The sequence below is a fragment of the Pteronotus mesoamericanus genome, unplaced genomic scaffold (genome assembly GCF_021234165.1).
Source record: "Pteronotus mesoamericanus isolate MK-2021 breed Mesoamerican mustached bat unplaced genomic scaffold, CSHL_Meso_final contig_164, whole genome shotgun sequence".
Classification (NCBI taxonomy): Eukaryota; Metazoa; Chordata; class Mammalia; order Chiroptera; family Mormoopidae; genus Pteronotus; species Pteronotus mesoamericanus.
Window position 1 is genome coordinate 22,574,559 of NW_026555065.1, and position 15,196 is coordinate 22,589,754.

At 46.9% G+C, this 15,196-nt stretch overlaps 1 protein-coding gene across 2 annotated transcripts in view; it reads left to right on the forward strand.

The window, feature by feature from the left end:
• VPS39 (VPS39 subunit of HOPS complex) overlaps nucleotides 1–14,249 on the forward strand; it is a 40,862-nt gene extending 26,613 nt beyond the window's left edge. For both annotated transcript variants that reach the window (XM_054565551.1, XM_054565552.1), the window contains 14 exons: nucleotides 2,779–2,921; nucleotides 5,229–5,372; nucleotides 5,850–5,991; nucleotides 6,092–6,178; nucleotides 6,493–6,566; nucleotides 6,852–6,950; nucleotides 7,551–7,668; nucleotides 8,203–8,331; nucleotides 8,972–9,074; nucleotides 9,296–9,341; nucleotides 10,468–10,617; nucleotides 10,772–10,906; nucleotides 11,109–11,200; nucleotides 12,188–14,249. In XM_054565551.1, coding sequence (XP_054421526.1) covers nucleotides 2,779–2,921; nucleotides 5,229–5,372; nucleotides 5,850–5,991; nucleotides 6,092–6,178; nucleotides 6,493–6,566; nucleotides 6,852–6,950; nucleotides 7,551–7,668; nucleotides 8,203–8,331; nucleotides 8,972–9,074; nucleotides 9,296–9,341; nucleotides 10,468–10,617; nucleotides 10,772–10,906; nucleotides 11,109–11,200; nucleotides 12,188–12,263 — 1,538 coding nt within the window. In that variant the 3' untranslated portion in view covers nucleotides 12,264–14,249. The remainder of the gene's footprint in view (nucleotides 1–2,778; nucleotides 2,922–5,228; nucleotides 5,373–5,849; nucleotides 5,992–6,091; nucleotides 6,179–6,492; nucleotides 6,567–6,851; nucleotides 6,951–7,550; nucleotides 7,669–8,202; nucleotides 8,332–8,971; nucleotides 9,075–9,295; nucleotides 9,342–10,467; nucleotides 10,618–10,771; nucleotides 10,907–11,108; nucleotides 11,201–12,187) is intronic.
• Nucleotides 14,250–15,196: the final 947 nt, after the last annotated feature.

Here is a 15,196-nt window from a genome sequence, read left to right on the forward strand (position 1 = left end):
TAGACTCCGTGTAATATTACCTCCTTTTTTCTCCCCTTTGTGTTGCCTTTTTCCACCTTCCCTCAGCCTTGGCCGGTAACGATTTGTGGTAACTCCCTGAATCAGTTAAGGTTCTTGGTTGTGAGCAATCGAGACCAGTTCTGGATAATTTAAGCAGTATCTGGATAAATTAAACAGTATCTAGATAAATTAAGCATGGTTTATTGGATTATAAAGGGAATGGCAAGTAGAGAGGCCCACAAGATTAATGGGGAACCAGGCTCAGGAATGGCAGGAACCAAGCGAACTCCTGAGGAGCTCCCTGCAGGAGCCGGGAAGCCGAATAGTAATCCGTCTGTGGCACGGGCAGGCTGGGCAGGCCTCCCCAGGACAAGCCGCTGCCTTCGCTGTTGCTGCCACCACCTCCCTTGTTGTTGTGTCCTCAATAAAAATTGCCCCCTACCAGCTTATATTACTGTCTAATGCCATGTAACAAACCACCCCCAAACTTAGTGGCTTAAAATAACAACTTATCTGTTACTTTTCTTGGTGTCTGTTGGTTAGGAATTTGGGAAGGGCTCAGCTGGGTAGTTCTTGCTCGGGGTTCTCTCATGTGTTTGCATTTCTGTGTCAACTGGGTGACTGTCATCTGAAGTCTGGGTTAGAGGATGTGCTTAAGGTGGCTTGGTCTCATAGCTGACAAGTTGGTGCTGGCTGTGGGCCAGAGGCCCCAGTTCTTATCCGAGTGGGCCTTCCTACAGGACTGCTTGAGTGTCCTCATGCAGAGTGACTGGCTCGTCCCAGAGTGAGCAATTCAACAGGCTTAGGCGGAAGCCTTATTGCCCTCTATGACTGTCACTTCTGCCATATTATATTGATCTACAAGGGTCCTTCCAGATTTAAGGCAAGTGACACACCCACTTCTTGATGGATGAGTGTGCACATTACAAGAGGAGCATGTAGTACGGGGTATGTGCTGGTGTGTGCTTCACTGCTTGTCATCCTTGACTCACTTTCTCAAGATCAGGGGGACCCGATTATCCAGGATTAGGTCATAGTCTCACTCCCTCTAACTACCCAGGGAGGGAGGGAAGAGTGTGTGGCCCTCCTCTGCTTCTGAAGGCAAAAGTAGATGCCTAGAACTATTCTCTCACCAAGGCTACACCTGGCATGGAAGAAGGAACTGGCTGTTAAGAAGGAATATGGAAGTTGGGCAACCTAAAATCCATAAATATCTACTGTCCTTCCTCTGTATGAACTCAGTTGAAGCATTTGTTTTCAGTGTACCACCAGGTCTTTGAAAAGACACTGGAATAAGATAGAACTTCTGTAGTAATTTGATTCTTTTGTCCATATAACGACACTTAATTCAATACTAATGAAGCTACTACCTTGTAGTTTATTCATTCCACTAATATATACTGAGCTCCACTAATATATACTAGAGAGTTCGGTACACTCTGTTGGGCCCAAGCAGAACTAATTAGACAGGAATTCTGCTTTCAGAGAACAGTCTAGCAAGAAAGATAAAGCACAAGTGGATCCTTTCCAGTGGCAGGAGGATGTATGTTGGTGGCAGTGTTGTCTATGAGGCAGCTGGCTATTGACTGGGCCTCTTGGGCAGCACTTCTGTTGACTAACCTTGGTCTAAGGTCTGGTCCTCTGGTCCAGTGGCGGGTATTATTAATACTTGCAGAGATCATTATACTGATGATGGCAGGCTGACCCTGACCAAATCATATGAGACCAATATATTGGGTTGGCCAAAAATTTCATTCGTTTTTTTCCATAAGATGGCTCTAATAACACTTAGTTGTCTTTAACTTCATTTGAAACAATTTTGTTAGATTGCATGATGGCATCTGTCATATCCACGTGCATTTTTTAAAAACATTAAAATTGGTGAATTTTTTTAAATATTGAAGATGGAAGAAAATAAAACATTTTCAGCATGCAATGCTTTATTATTTCAAGAAAGGCAAAAACACAACAGAAATGCCGAAAAAGATTTGTGCAGTGTATGTACTGTGACTGAGCAAACATGTCAAAAGTGGTTTATAAAGTTTTGTACTGGGTATAAAGTTTTCTTGCTGGACAGTGCTCCACAGTCAGGTAGACCAGTGGAAGTTGACAGCGATCAAATTGAGACAATAACTGAGAACAATCAATGTTATACCACATGGGAGATAGATGACATAACTCAAAATATCCAAATCAGTAAAATTATTGGTGAAAATGAAAAATGTGTCTTTTATTTTATATAAAAAACTAAATGGACCTCTTAGGCAATCCAGTATTAACATAGTGTATTGTTGATTGTTCTCAATTAATGTCTCGATTTGATCGTTATCGACTTCAACTCGTCCATCTACCCAACCGTGGACCACCATCCAGCGAGAAACCTCCAGCACAAAACTTTGCAAACTACTTTTGACACATTCAATCAGTCACAGCTCCTTTTCCATACATAGCACAAATCTTTTTCTGTGTTTCAGTTGCATTTTTACCTTTCTTGAATTAATAAAGCATAATATGCCAAAAATGTTGCATATTTTCTTCCATCTTAAATATTAAAATGGCTACACAAAAATTCACCAATTTTGATAAGCTTTTTTAAAAATGCACGCTGATATGACAGCTATCACCATACAATCTAACAAAATTGTTTCAAATGACGTTAAAGACAACTTACTAGAGCCATCTTACGGGGAAAAAACGAAAAATTTTGGGCCAACCCACTATTAATCCTTAAATTGCTGTGCTTCTTTCTGAGGAATCATGTGTTTACCTTTCATATAGATCCTACTCATGTGATGGGCCTGTACCCAGACCTGCTGCCCACAGACTATAGGAAGCAGCTGCAGTATCCAAACCCCTTGCCTGTGCTCTCCGGGGCCGAATTGGAGAAAGCTCACTTAGCTCTGATTGACTACCTGACACAGGTGGGTATAACAGAGAGGGGTATGAAAGAGTGTACTTGGGAGGCCAGTACCTGCTTCTTTACAGCAGGGAATTGAAGGCCCTCTGTAATGCCAAAGACGTTCCACAAATGAACACTGCGGAAGTCTGGGTGGGCGAAGTGTCTTTCTGCTGCTCCTCCCTGCTTGCTAGTACCATTGAGGTGCCTTTTGCCAAATCCTGATACCAGGAAACACACTTGATTCCTGGTAAATTTACACTAAGTTGTTTAGCAACTAAAAAGAGTATATTTTAGTTGATAGGAAATAGTAGGTTTTTTAAAACAACCTTCTTTGTGGCATACATAATTTTGGAAACAATACCTGCCCTATGCAGAAAACTTGGAAAATACAGAAAAGTATAATGTAAAACTACAGGCCACCTATAACTCTACCTAGAACCCAGAGAAAAGTAACTATATTTTAGTGTCGTCCTTCCAGACTTATACATGTATTTGTGAATTAGGATTTATTTATTTATTGGTTTATTTATTACAAAGGGAGATCAAACTACCTCAATATACAGCTTACTTAAAAAAATTCAGGGCCTGGCCAGGTAGCTCAGTTGGTTATAGCATCATCCTGATACACCAATCCCCGGGTCAGGGCACATACAAGAATCAACCAAGAATGCATCAATAGGCAGGATAACAAAGCGATGTTTCTCCTCTCTCTCTCAAATTAATTTTTAAAAAATATTTAGCCATTTATTGAGAAAGTCCTTCCTTGTCAATAAATAAGTATATATAATCTCTCTATAACTTTTTTTTTTAGGGGAACTATTTAGATTTAATTTTTTTTCTTTTTTTAAAATATATTTTAAAATCATGTTTATTCTATTACATTTGTCTCCATTTTTCTCCCTTTTTACTCCTCCACGCATCCCACCCCCACCCCCCGCTCCCACAGTCAGTTCCCACTCTGTTGTCCATGTCCATGGGTCATTCATACATGTTTTGTCTAGTCCCTCCCGCTTCTTTCCAGCATTGCCCTCCTTCCCCATCCCCTCTGGTCACTTTCAGTCTGCTCCATGTTTCCTTGCCTGTGGTTTATTTTGTTCGTTAGTTTATTTTGTTGAATAGATTCCACTTACAGGTAGGATTATGTGCTATTTGTCTTTCACCAACTGGCTTATTTCACTTAGCATAATATTCTCCAGTTCCCCCCTCCCTCCCTCGTGTAAGCGGATAAGACAACGGGCATTGCCAGACACAGAATAACACAAAGTGGATGATTCCACTGTGTATAGTTCTAGAGTAGGTAAAAACTAAACTCTAGTGAGAGAAATCGGGTCAGAGGGGTGGGGGGTGGTGGGACTGTTTGGGAAGGGCACTCTCTGGGGTGATAGAAATCTGTTCCTTGACTGAGGTGGTGGTGACAATCATGTATATATCTGTCAAAATGCATCTAAGAGTGCATTTAAAAGGGGTACATTTTACTGTATATAACTTACAACATTTGATATAAAAAAAATAAAAGCATAGGCCTTAGGATTAGACCCTAATTTGAAACATGCCTGTGCCGCTTGTGAGATATCTCATAACATCTGTGCTGTGGACTCCTCATTTATAAAATGGGGATAATACTACCTGCAGTTGTTTTAAATTTAAAATAGGATAATATATAAAGGGGTTGACATAGTGCTGGTGTGTAGTAAATGCTCAGTAAATAATTGTTAGTACACGTGGCAATTTGGCAGTCATCTGTTTCGATCCATGAGAAAAATGGCATTCTATCACAGCGAGTCTGTTGAGGGTTAAATGAGGAAAGTCTGTTTCGGGAAAATCTTAGCACTGTATGTGGTACATTAAAAATGCTCTATGGATTTCAATTATTTTTAAAAAGCTCTTTCTCAAAGAAAGAAACGTACCACTGTTTCTTTTACTCCTTGAATTTTAATTTTTATTTCACTTCCTCCACTGAATTTTATCCTAATATTAATACATTTTGTGCTTGAAGATCTTTCATTGAGCATTCTATCATGTCTCTGTAACAGAAATGCCACTTTTAATTTTTTAAAATTTCCTGCAACCAAATGATTCTGTTCTTAAAAGTGTCATCTGAGTTGAATTGCAACAATTATTATTAATGTATAATTGAGCAATATATTACAAATATACTTCAGTCTTAAAGGACCATTAAATATTTAAACTTTCAAAAAAAATATATGCTAATGTGAGATCAGGGTGTGGCTAGGTGTGGGCTGATTTCGAGGTATTTGGAACTACCCAGTAGATAATGACAAAGGAAGGTTTAGTCCTGGCCTTGATCCCACATTTTTGGCCTTGGCAGAAACGAAGCCAGTTGGTAAAGAAGCTGAACGACTCTGATCACCAGTCTAGCACCTCCCCGCTCATGGAAGGCACTCCCACCATCAAGTCCAAGAAGAAGCTGCTGCAAATCATTGACACCACCCTGCTCAAGTGCTACCTCCATGTGAGTTCTCTGAGCGTTCGGGTACCCCCAGCCCCCCAGGCTGCCGAAACTGGAAAAGTGCCACTTTGGGGTACCTGCTGTTAGTAACAAGGAAATCTTTGATGATGGGAACGACCTAGTCTTTGCCTGATGCCTGTGAGCTTCTTAGAATTAGGAGTTTTAAGTCAGGTATTGATCCAGAGTCTTGGAGTGGGCTAGTGTTCTCTGGTAAGATTGGGGTTAGTGATACAATGTGAACAGTTACTTCCTTAAGGAACTACTCCCTTCTTCCACTGCCCACCCCCCGCAAAAAAAACATTAAAATGTGTAAAAGAGTATATATCCTATAAAAGCCACTACCTGTAGACCTAGAAAAGCATTGTTTGCTGCCTCTTGCCTTTGCTAAATCCCTGGCCTTTTAGCCTGGAGCAGGCCTCGGTGGGGCAGGGGTGGGCTGCCCAGGAAGCAGTTTCTGCTGAAGTCCTGCTTCCTCTGCAGACGAATGTGGCCCTGGTAGCCCCCTTGCTGCGCCTGGAGAACAATCACTGCCACATCGAAGAGAGTGAGCACGTGCTGAAGAAGGCTCACAAGTACAGTGAGCTGATAATCCTGTACGAGAAGAAGGGGCTCCATGAGAAAGGTGACCGGCGGGGAGGGGAAACTGAGGGGTAATGAATCGGTGGGGGGAGGTGAGCCTTCTGGAAGAGGCCCATAACCTTGTTCTTGGGCTTTGTGGCCAGCTCTGCAGGTGCTGGTGGACCAGTCCAAGAAAGCAAACTCCCCTCTGAAAGGTCATGAGAGGACGGTGCAATATCTGCAACATCTGGGTAAGTCCAGCTTCCGAAAGGGGAGTCAGGAAAGGGTTGTGTTCAGACAGACCTGCTCTCCCTCCATCTCTGATTCTGGCCGGTCAGCGCCCGCCCTCCTTTTTCAACCAGCTGGGGTCAAAGTCCCCTAGCCAGTGGGACCATGACAGCCCCTTGGTATGTAGCCAGCCCAGACCAAGCAGCCCTGAGTGACTCTTGCTTGGACAGAGTTATCTTCTCCAGAAAATAAATCCTGGGGCAACCTGGGCACCTGCCCTCCCAGACCTGTGGGCAATGGAGACTTCACCCGCAGACAAGTCTTACTTTTCCTCTAGGCACAGAAAACCTGCATTTGATTTTTTCCTACTCAGTGTGGGTGCTGAGAGACTTCCCTGAAGATGGCCTGAAGGTAGGTCATGAGAGGCCCTTGGATTTATCTGGCATCACAGTCAGCCTGATTCTACCCCTGGAGTGGGAGAAAGGATGTGTGCAGTTTCTCTGGTGTTCAGACATGAGACGACAGTGCAGTGTAGTGGAAGAGCCTTACCCGGGGATCAGGAGACCTGCGGCCCAGTCTGTCGCACGCTAACTGGCTATGGAGGCCTCGCACTCCCTCTCCCCTCCCCCCGCCCCGAAGTCTTCCACCTGTGTGCCTGTGCTCTTGGCGGCATTGCACTCGGGTTTGTTTCAACAGATATTCACTGAAGACCTCCCAGAGGTGGAGTCTCTGCCACGAGACCGAGTGCTCGGCTTCTTAGTAGAGAATTTTAAGGGTCTGGCTATTCCTTATCTGGTAAGCTATTGTGTGGTCTGAACTAAAGAGCTTTGAACCCAGGATCCAGGGCTTCATGGGTTAGTTATTAGGTGGTTCAGATTGGGGTTGTGTCCCTTGGGGATTGGTAGGATGTAAGAAGGCGGGTTATTTCAGCATGCTCAAAGAGATTCCAGTGGGCCAAGCTGGAAATGTCACTTGTTGATGCCTTCTAAACCTAGGTAAAGGACAAAGGGATAACAAGAGAAGGATGTTGGAGAAAAACATTTCTGAGCCATGTTTATAGAACCTGACTCAACTGTGACCACAGGACAACCAAATCGGTTTTAAGTACCAGAATGCAAATGTTTAACCTTAATTACATCTGCTGATTTGGAGGATTATGAGGCAAAATTAATCAAGGAGCTTAGATTGGAAATCAAGAAAAGAATTCCTGATATTGCTGGGGTGTATTGCAAAATTTCTCATGGTTTCAGAATAGTTGTCCCTTGGTAATCTTTGCAGCTTAATTAGGGGACAATCTGGATGTGGCTTGTTGGGCTTTAAAAGTGTGAGGGACACTGGGTGACTGGGCTGGGTCTCAGCCTTGAGGGTACCAAGCAGACCTGTGTCTCGCCTCAGGAACATGTCATCCACGTTTGGGAGGAGACGGGCTCTCGGTTCCACAACTGCCTGATCCAGCTGTACTGTGAGAAGGTGCAAGGGCTGATGAAGGCGTATCTCCTGTCCTTCCCTGCAGGTACCAGTTCTCATAGAAGGTCATGTGGTCCCTGCCTTGGAGGCAAGCCGGGACCCAAGGGTGCTGTGTGTGATGTAGGGAAGCAGACTTCTCTGTGGGACCTGGGGGGTGGGTGGGGGGAAGTCCCGGTGCGGGGTGGTGGGCCGAGGGAAGGAAGTTCCTCAGAGGAGCCAGGGCAGCCAAGTGACCCAGAACGCGAGTCTCAGCAGCTTGCCTGGATCTGGGCACCTCTTAAGCATCCCTGGGTGTCAGCTCTGGGGGAGGGGGAGGGGACAGATTTGTCTTCAAGAAAACAGGTTTGCCTACCAGAATGTTTCTCTGTGCAGCCTTTTTATTGTTAATTTTTACCTCAAGCTGATGTTTGGGGGCCATGTAGAGACTGTTAACTAAGAGGAGGCCAACTGCAAACCACTCTGGAGGCCCTTTCTGATGGCTGTGGTGGCATCATTGAACCCTCTCCCCCTTGTTTTTCTTGACAATCCCACGTTGCTGCCCAACAGCATCTTTTCATGTTGAGCTTTGTTCCCCTCAAAGGCAAAACTCCAGTTCCTGCTGGAGAGGAAGAGGGTGAGCTGGGAGAATATCGACGGAAGCTCCTTATGTTCTTGGAAATTTCCGGCTACTATGATCCAGGCCGCCTCATCTGTGATTTTCCTTTTGATGGTAAGTACTGGGATTGCATCATAAGCCCCTTCAGCTGATGCTAATGCAGAAATTGATCCAGCTCCCCAACCCTCTAAAAAGTTGGGCCTGGAAAAAACTGTGTGTTTCAGGGGAGTGTTCCTATTCTGTCCCCTCGGAGGACTTACTTTTGTACTGTGACTGAGAAGTCCCTTCTGGGTGTGAGCCACATGCTAATTGATGGCCAGGTTGAAACCTATTTATTGCTTCAGCACATGTTCTTGGCCACGTTTACCATTTAGTAATTTTCGTGATCTGGCATAATTTGCCTGAAAGACACGTATCTGTCTGATGTGTAAGCTCAGTGAGAACAGAAACAAAGTGTTTACCGTATTTGAAGTGCCTGGCGCATGGTAGGTGCTTACTATGTATTTGGCTTTTGAATGAGTGTTCTTGCCCCATTTGTAAGTGGTCACAAAAAGATGGGACAAAATACCTCCTAAAATAGCACCCTCCCCCTTTTTCAATATTTTAGTAATTTTCTCTTTGACTAAATTCCAAGTAACAAAAATACTATCTCCCAGTTTATATTGCCCTAGTATCCATTTCTCTAACAGCTCAGCCCCTGGCCCGTGCTTGCGTAGGGGTGGTGATAGTCACTCACATGCCTGTTTCCCCTCAGGTCTCTTAGAGGAACGTGCTCTCCTGCTGGGACGCATGGGGAAACATGAACAAGCCCTCTTCATCTATGTCCACATCCTGAAGGATACGAAGATGGCGGAGGAGTACGTTGACCCTGTCACCCCACTCCCTTGGGGTCTAAAAGCAGGCCCCCCAGAGAGATGAGAGGTGTGAGAGGCCAAGAAAGCCACTGCACCTCCACTCCGCAGCAGAGGGGCGTCTCCTCCTGTGCTGGCCTCTGGTTGGGGCTCTCATTAGGTGGCATCGATGCTCTTTCTCTAGAGGTGGCCCCTCTGGCCTTGTCTAAGCACTTTTTCCCTTGCAGGTACTGCCACAAGCATTATGACCAAAACAAAGACGGCAACAAAGATGTGAGTAGTGACCCTGGCCCCGGGGAGCACACGCATTCCTCTCTCCCTCTGGGCATTCCTGTCCGCCCCTGGTTTGGCCAGAGGTGGCACTTGTATGAATTGCTAAGACAAGACAGGGCGTGGGTCAGTGCACCAAATGAATTTGCATGTGTATATGGAGGGGGAGGCAGGGTGGCCCTGTATCCTGGTGTGCTTGGCATAGTTCTGGTTTGCATCTGTTGTCATCCATGTGATTATGCGTGGCACTCTTGCCCCGTTCCTCTCAAATAGTCCTGACTTGTATTGTAAATTATGTGGTCAGCCTATTGAGAAGGGACATCTAATGGTTCTGATAAAGTGCACTTACGTGCTCTGTCTAGTTGCACATGGATTTGTCAATGTCTGGAGACATCTTTTATTGCCATGACTGGGGAGTGGGGTATTTCTGGAATCTAGGAGATAAGAGGCCAGAGTTACTGCTAAACAATGCACAGGACAGTCACAACAAAAAATTATCTGGCTCAAAATGTTCAGTGCTGAAGTTGAGATCCCTGTGGTACTGGTACCAGTAGGAAATGCAACATCTCCTCCTGGCTTAACCCTTACCTGTCAAAACATGACAAGGTCTCAGCCTCCAAAGCCAAAGGAAACGAGGGAGCTGAGTCATTCATTCTGCAGTGTTGACATTTTGTCGGTGGTTAACAAATACAAGGCATTTGGTTTTTCTCTAAAAGAAACCACAATCCATAATTTTTTATACCTTCAGTTGATTCTTTCTTTACCAAAAATTTTTAAAAGGTGAAAACGATGGGTTTAAGGGCTCTATGAGAGCTGCTACTGTAGATCAGGGGTGTTCAACCTATGGCCCGTGGGCTGCATGCGGTCCAGGATGGCTATGAATGTGGCCCAAAATTGTAAATTTACCTAAAACATTATGAGATTTTGTTTTTGTTTTTGTTAGTGTTTGTGTATTTAATGTGTGGCCCAAGACAACTCTTCTTCTTCCAGTGTGGCCCAGAGACATCAAAAGGTTGGACACCCCTGCTAGACCAACCCTGTTAACTTTAGGCGTGGTCATGCTGGGCATTCTGGGGGTGGGGAGGAGTTGCTGCCCACCTGACGTATGTGGCTTGTACCCGTGAGATAGGTGTATCTGTCCCTGCTCCGGATGTACCTGTCGCCCCCCAGTGTTCACTGCCTGGGGCCAATCAAGCTGGAGCTGGTGGAGCCACAAGCCAACCTCCAGGCGGCCCTGCAGGTCCTCGAGCTGCACCACAGCAAACTGGACACCACCAAGGTCAGCACTGCCCAGGGGGGCACCCGCAGGGAGCGCTGAGCGAGGAGGGGATGGAGGGCGGGACTTCGGTTCTGGAGCTCTGGGGCTTCAGCCATTTCCTCAGTCTCACTCCTGTCCTGTCTCACTCTGTTCCCATCTCTGTCCCTGTCCCTAGGCCCTTAACCTTCTGCCAGCAAACACTCAGATTAATGACATACGCATCTTTCTGGAAAAAGTCTTGGAAGAAAATGCACAAAAGAAACGATTCAACCAGGTGCTCAAGAACCTTCTCCATGCAGAGTTCCTGCGGGTATGAGCCTCACCAACCCTAGTGCGGGCTAGTGCTTTTTAGTAGGAGACAGTCACCGCATATTCCTTTAGACAAAAGCAGACCTCTGTGTTCCTTAAACACAACTTTAACCAACTTGACCTTTAGTAGCAAGTGTTTCCGGCAGAGGAATCTCTGCTGGCCAGACCATGGGACTTCTCCCCCAATCTCTGTGCCCTCCCAGGTCCAGGAAGAGCGGATCTTACACCAGCAGGTGAAGTGCATCATCACCGAGGAGAAGGTGTGCATGGTGTGTAAGAAGAAGATTGGGAATAGGTGAGCCTGCTGCGCACCTCTGAAGGGTCTGTTCCGGGGTGGGTCCTGCCCAGGATGGGGCCTGCCCTCTCACCCAAGGGGGAAGCCAGCACAGCTGCTGACTGTCTTGGGCACGTTCAGTTCTTGAGGCCCAAGAGGGCAGCCGTGCTGTTGGGGTGGGCCTTGCTGTCAGGGTTGGCAAGGTTCATACCTGAAGTGTGTGGCATGGGGCTGTTGACTTCCTGCCCATAAAGTCTTTCCCCTCTGGCAGCTAGGAATTGTGATATAGCCAGTGCGTATGTGAGAGTTGTATGTGAGGAGAAACTCCTTACCTTTTAAGGTTGTATCTTTGAAGGAAGAAAAAGATCTTTCAACCTGCTGCCTCACGATTTGAGTAAAATCCTGAGCCAGGATCATACTGTTTTAAGGCATGTACTTGGAAGAACTTTTTTCTTTAGAAAGGCCCAACTCTTTGTCCTTCATTAGAATTAGCTGACACTTGTTCTAAGGAGCATTGTTGGCTCTCAGTAAGCCGGTGCTGAGCCAGGCCGGCGTACAGCCCCATCTGCCTGTGTGTTTCACATTGATGACTTAATAAGAAATAGCCTGAGCACGTGGACCTCATCCTTTGTTCAGTCATTGGACAGAGACGATGGCTGCGTAAATCCAGAGACCCTAGGCAGGGGTGTCCAACTTTTGGCATCTCTGGGCCACACTGGAAGAAGTAGAGTTGTCTTGGGCCACACATTAAATACATTGCAACGCCTAATCACGAACATATTTCATAATATTTTAAGTAAATTGACGATTTTGTGCTGGACCGCATTCATAGCCATCCTGGGCTGCGTGCGGCCTGTGGACCATAGGTTGGACACCCCTCCCAGGGGCGGGCTGCTCTTTGTGGTGAGGGTGGGCTGCTGCTGGGTGGCTCCCAGCTAAGGTGCCTTTTCTAGGTAACAAGTGGCCTCTAGGCAGTCCTCATTCCCAATTCATTTGTCTTCCCTGCAGTGCATTTGCACGGTACCCCAATGGAGTGGTCGTGCACTACTTCTGTTCCAAAGAGGTAAACCCAGCAGACACCTGAGCCCAGCATGCCCAGGACTCAGCCGTTGGACAGCTTGGCCATCCCAGCGAGGGAAGGGGGCACCGACCTTAGGAATCGGGGGCTGCCGCCACCACCAGGTGTCTCCCCATTTGGATACTACTGGCAACCTTGCGGCCTGGAACGTCTCTGAATTAATCTGACTTATGGTCTGGTGTCACCAGCTTTTTAATAGAAAAAGAGATTAGTTAATACTTTATATGCTATTATGTCACAGGCAAATCCAGAGAGTTTAATACCTGCTTGGACTGGAGGAGGTGACAATGGGCATCGTCTTGCCTTTGCATACCAATCACCTGAATAAGAAAACTGTCTCAAGCTTTTGTAATCCCAGGGTTGGTTGTTCAGTTTTCTATTGAGACACACGCAGGACTTCACAAGAAGCCCTCAGTGTGGCTGCTGGAACCCGTGAGAAGAGAGCAGTTCCAGAGCTCCTCTAGCTGCAAAGGCCAAACACTTGTCCTCTAGTTAATGACAGTCATTTCTCCATGGTTACTGTACCCTGTGTCCCCCCCCCCCCAGGAGCCTCCCGACTCATCTCTATTTTTCACAGTCTCCTTTTCTTCCTCACTGTTTTCTTCCTGTATCTCTCCCCTCACTTCTCCACTCAGGCTTTCTTCCCCATTTTTCTGACACCAGGAATAACTAATATTTAAGCAAGGCACAGAAAGGAGCAAGAGGAAGTCCCATCTTCTAGGGATACATTGATAATTGACTGTCAGGAATCTTGTAAATAGGTCCTCCTTGGACTGTATGCTCTGCCTGGAAGCTTAGGAGAGCATCATTCTTGGCCAGGAAAGGGCCCGGTGCACCTCCCCTCAGGGCCGAGCGTGATAGCAGCTCTGAGGATGGACAGCACTGCACTGGGGGTGTGGCCTCGTAGGCTGCGGTCTGCAGGCTGCCAGGGCGGGTAGGTTTAGTCTCTGTGAGTGAGGGCTCCGTGCTGGGGCGCCTTTCTCTTTCCAGCCAGTGTCGTCCTCGTGCAGCTCGGCCTGGCCGTCCCTCTCCAGCTTTGCTTTGCAGAGGTTGGAGGATGTGCTGGGATGTTGTGGGTGGGTGGATCTCTGCTGCACGCAGGAATGATCAGAGCAGGTACTGACCGTGACATGATGTCAGGCATACTTGTGAGGTGCTCGGGGACAGTGAGAGTGCTGTGGGCTCAAGAGCAGTAGCACGGGGGTTTATAAAATATCTCACCTACAAATCTGAGTGCTGGTGTGGTGGGGAGACCCTGCCTCCCTCAGGGCAGCTTTGGGGTCCACGAGGGAGTGGAGAGAGGCCCTGCATCCTGGCCTCCCAGGGTTTTGCAGACCTGCAGCCTTGTTTCCTCAATATGTTTAGTGGTAGTGAAGGTGGGTGATGGAGCTGAACACTGACCCCGGGTAGTGGCACGTCCTTGACATGCTGTGCTGTTTTGGGCCTATGCTGTAGACCGACTTGCTGGTGTTATAGACGAGGCCTCTCCCAGGCACATGCTCTGTAGAGGATCTGAAGGGACAACAGCCAGTGCCGTCAACACTCATTCTCAGACATGGATTCTGCTCAAGTTTTGGATGCTGAGCAGCACTTCACAATAGCCACTGTCCCAAGTGGCCACACCCACTCACAGGAAGCAGTGCCGCCCTTGGCGCCATTTGCCCCATGAAGACCAATATTCTTCCCCCCAGAACAGCAGTGAAATTGTCAGGCCAGCCCTCCACTGAGCTGTGGAAACCTTCCCCCGCTTTGGAGCCCTGCCTTCCTGGCCTGTTGTATTTGTGTCTTTCAATCCCACTACCTGTGTGGCATGTGTGTTTGAAGCAATAGAACAAAGGATGTGTTTTCTCCCTTTCTGGAATACATAAATGACCCAGTTTTCCCAAGGGCCGGTCTTCCTTCCTTAGCCTGTCTGCCCTCTGCGGTGGTGTGGAGGAGCCTAGAGATGAAGGCCCTGTGGTGAAGACTGATGGAGGTCTCATAATAAACATCATAAAGTGAGAAACCAAGCCTGTTTGGGTCTCTTTTTTCCCCGCTTCCTGTGGAGTTTGATGAAAATACTGAGGATCTTAATTTAGCTAAGAATTGAGAGTAAGTCAGTGAGTGACTATTAAGTATGTCTGTGCGCACGTCTGGACCTGGGCAGTCCAGCACAGCAGTGTGGCTGCTGTGTTGACAGAACCGATGAAGAACATTTCCAGCATCGCAAAGGGGAACTCTAGCGCATCCCAGGACTTCATGCCTTTTCCTGCAGCTCATGTGACAGGGAGGGTCACGAAAGCTATGGAACTGGCAGGACTGACAAAACCAATGTTTGAGAAGAAAAATACTGGTCCACTTTGGCCAATTCCAAAAAGGTCCTTTGGTCCTTTATTTGCCCCCTTGAGCCTTCTGTGGCCATCCGAAGTTTTCTCAGGATGGAAAACACCTGGAACTAAGAGGCATGGCCTTACTGAGGCATGGGCAGATGGCTTCCAGGAGAATGTGGCACAGCCCAGAACACGCAAATTGGTCAGGACACCTACGCCAGGCCGGCTCCCTTCATGCCCCTCCCTCAGGCTCCTCTGCATCTGTGGGTCACGTGCTGCGTGTACAGGTCACCGAAGGGGTTGGACTCTAGCACTTTTGAGACCCCAGCACAGGTCTTGGCTTCATGCTCCAAATTTAGTAGAAACAGGTCCTCTGCTTGGGGTTTAGCCAACAATACCATACCCTATTCTTGGAGTTTCTGGTCTGAACTTGCCTACAGAGTTTGTTTTGAAGTTGAATCATCTTTTTTAGATTTTTGTTTGTTTTTGGTCTCCACCCGGGGCCTTGGGGAGGAGAGTGAAGACAGCCAGGTTTTGGGTAAGGAACAGAAATCTATCTTCCAACAGCTCACTGGCCACAGACGCCTTCCTCTTCAGGTACTGTGCCTTGTCTTGGCCACCTAGATGGTT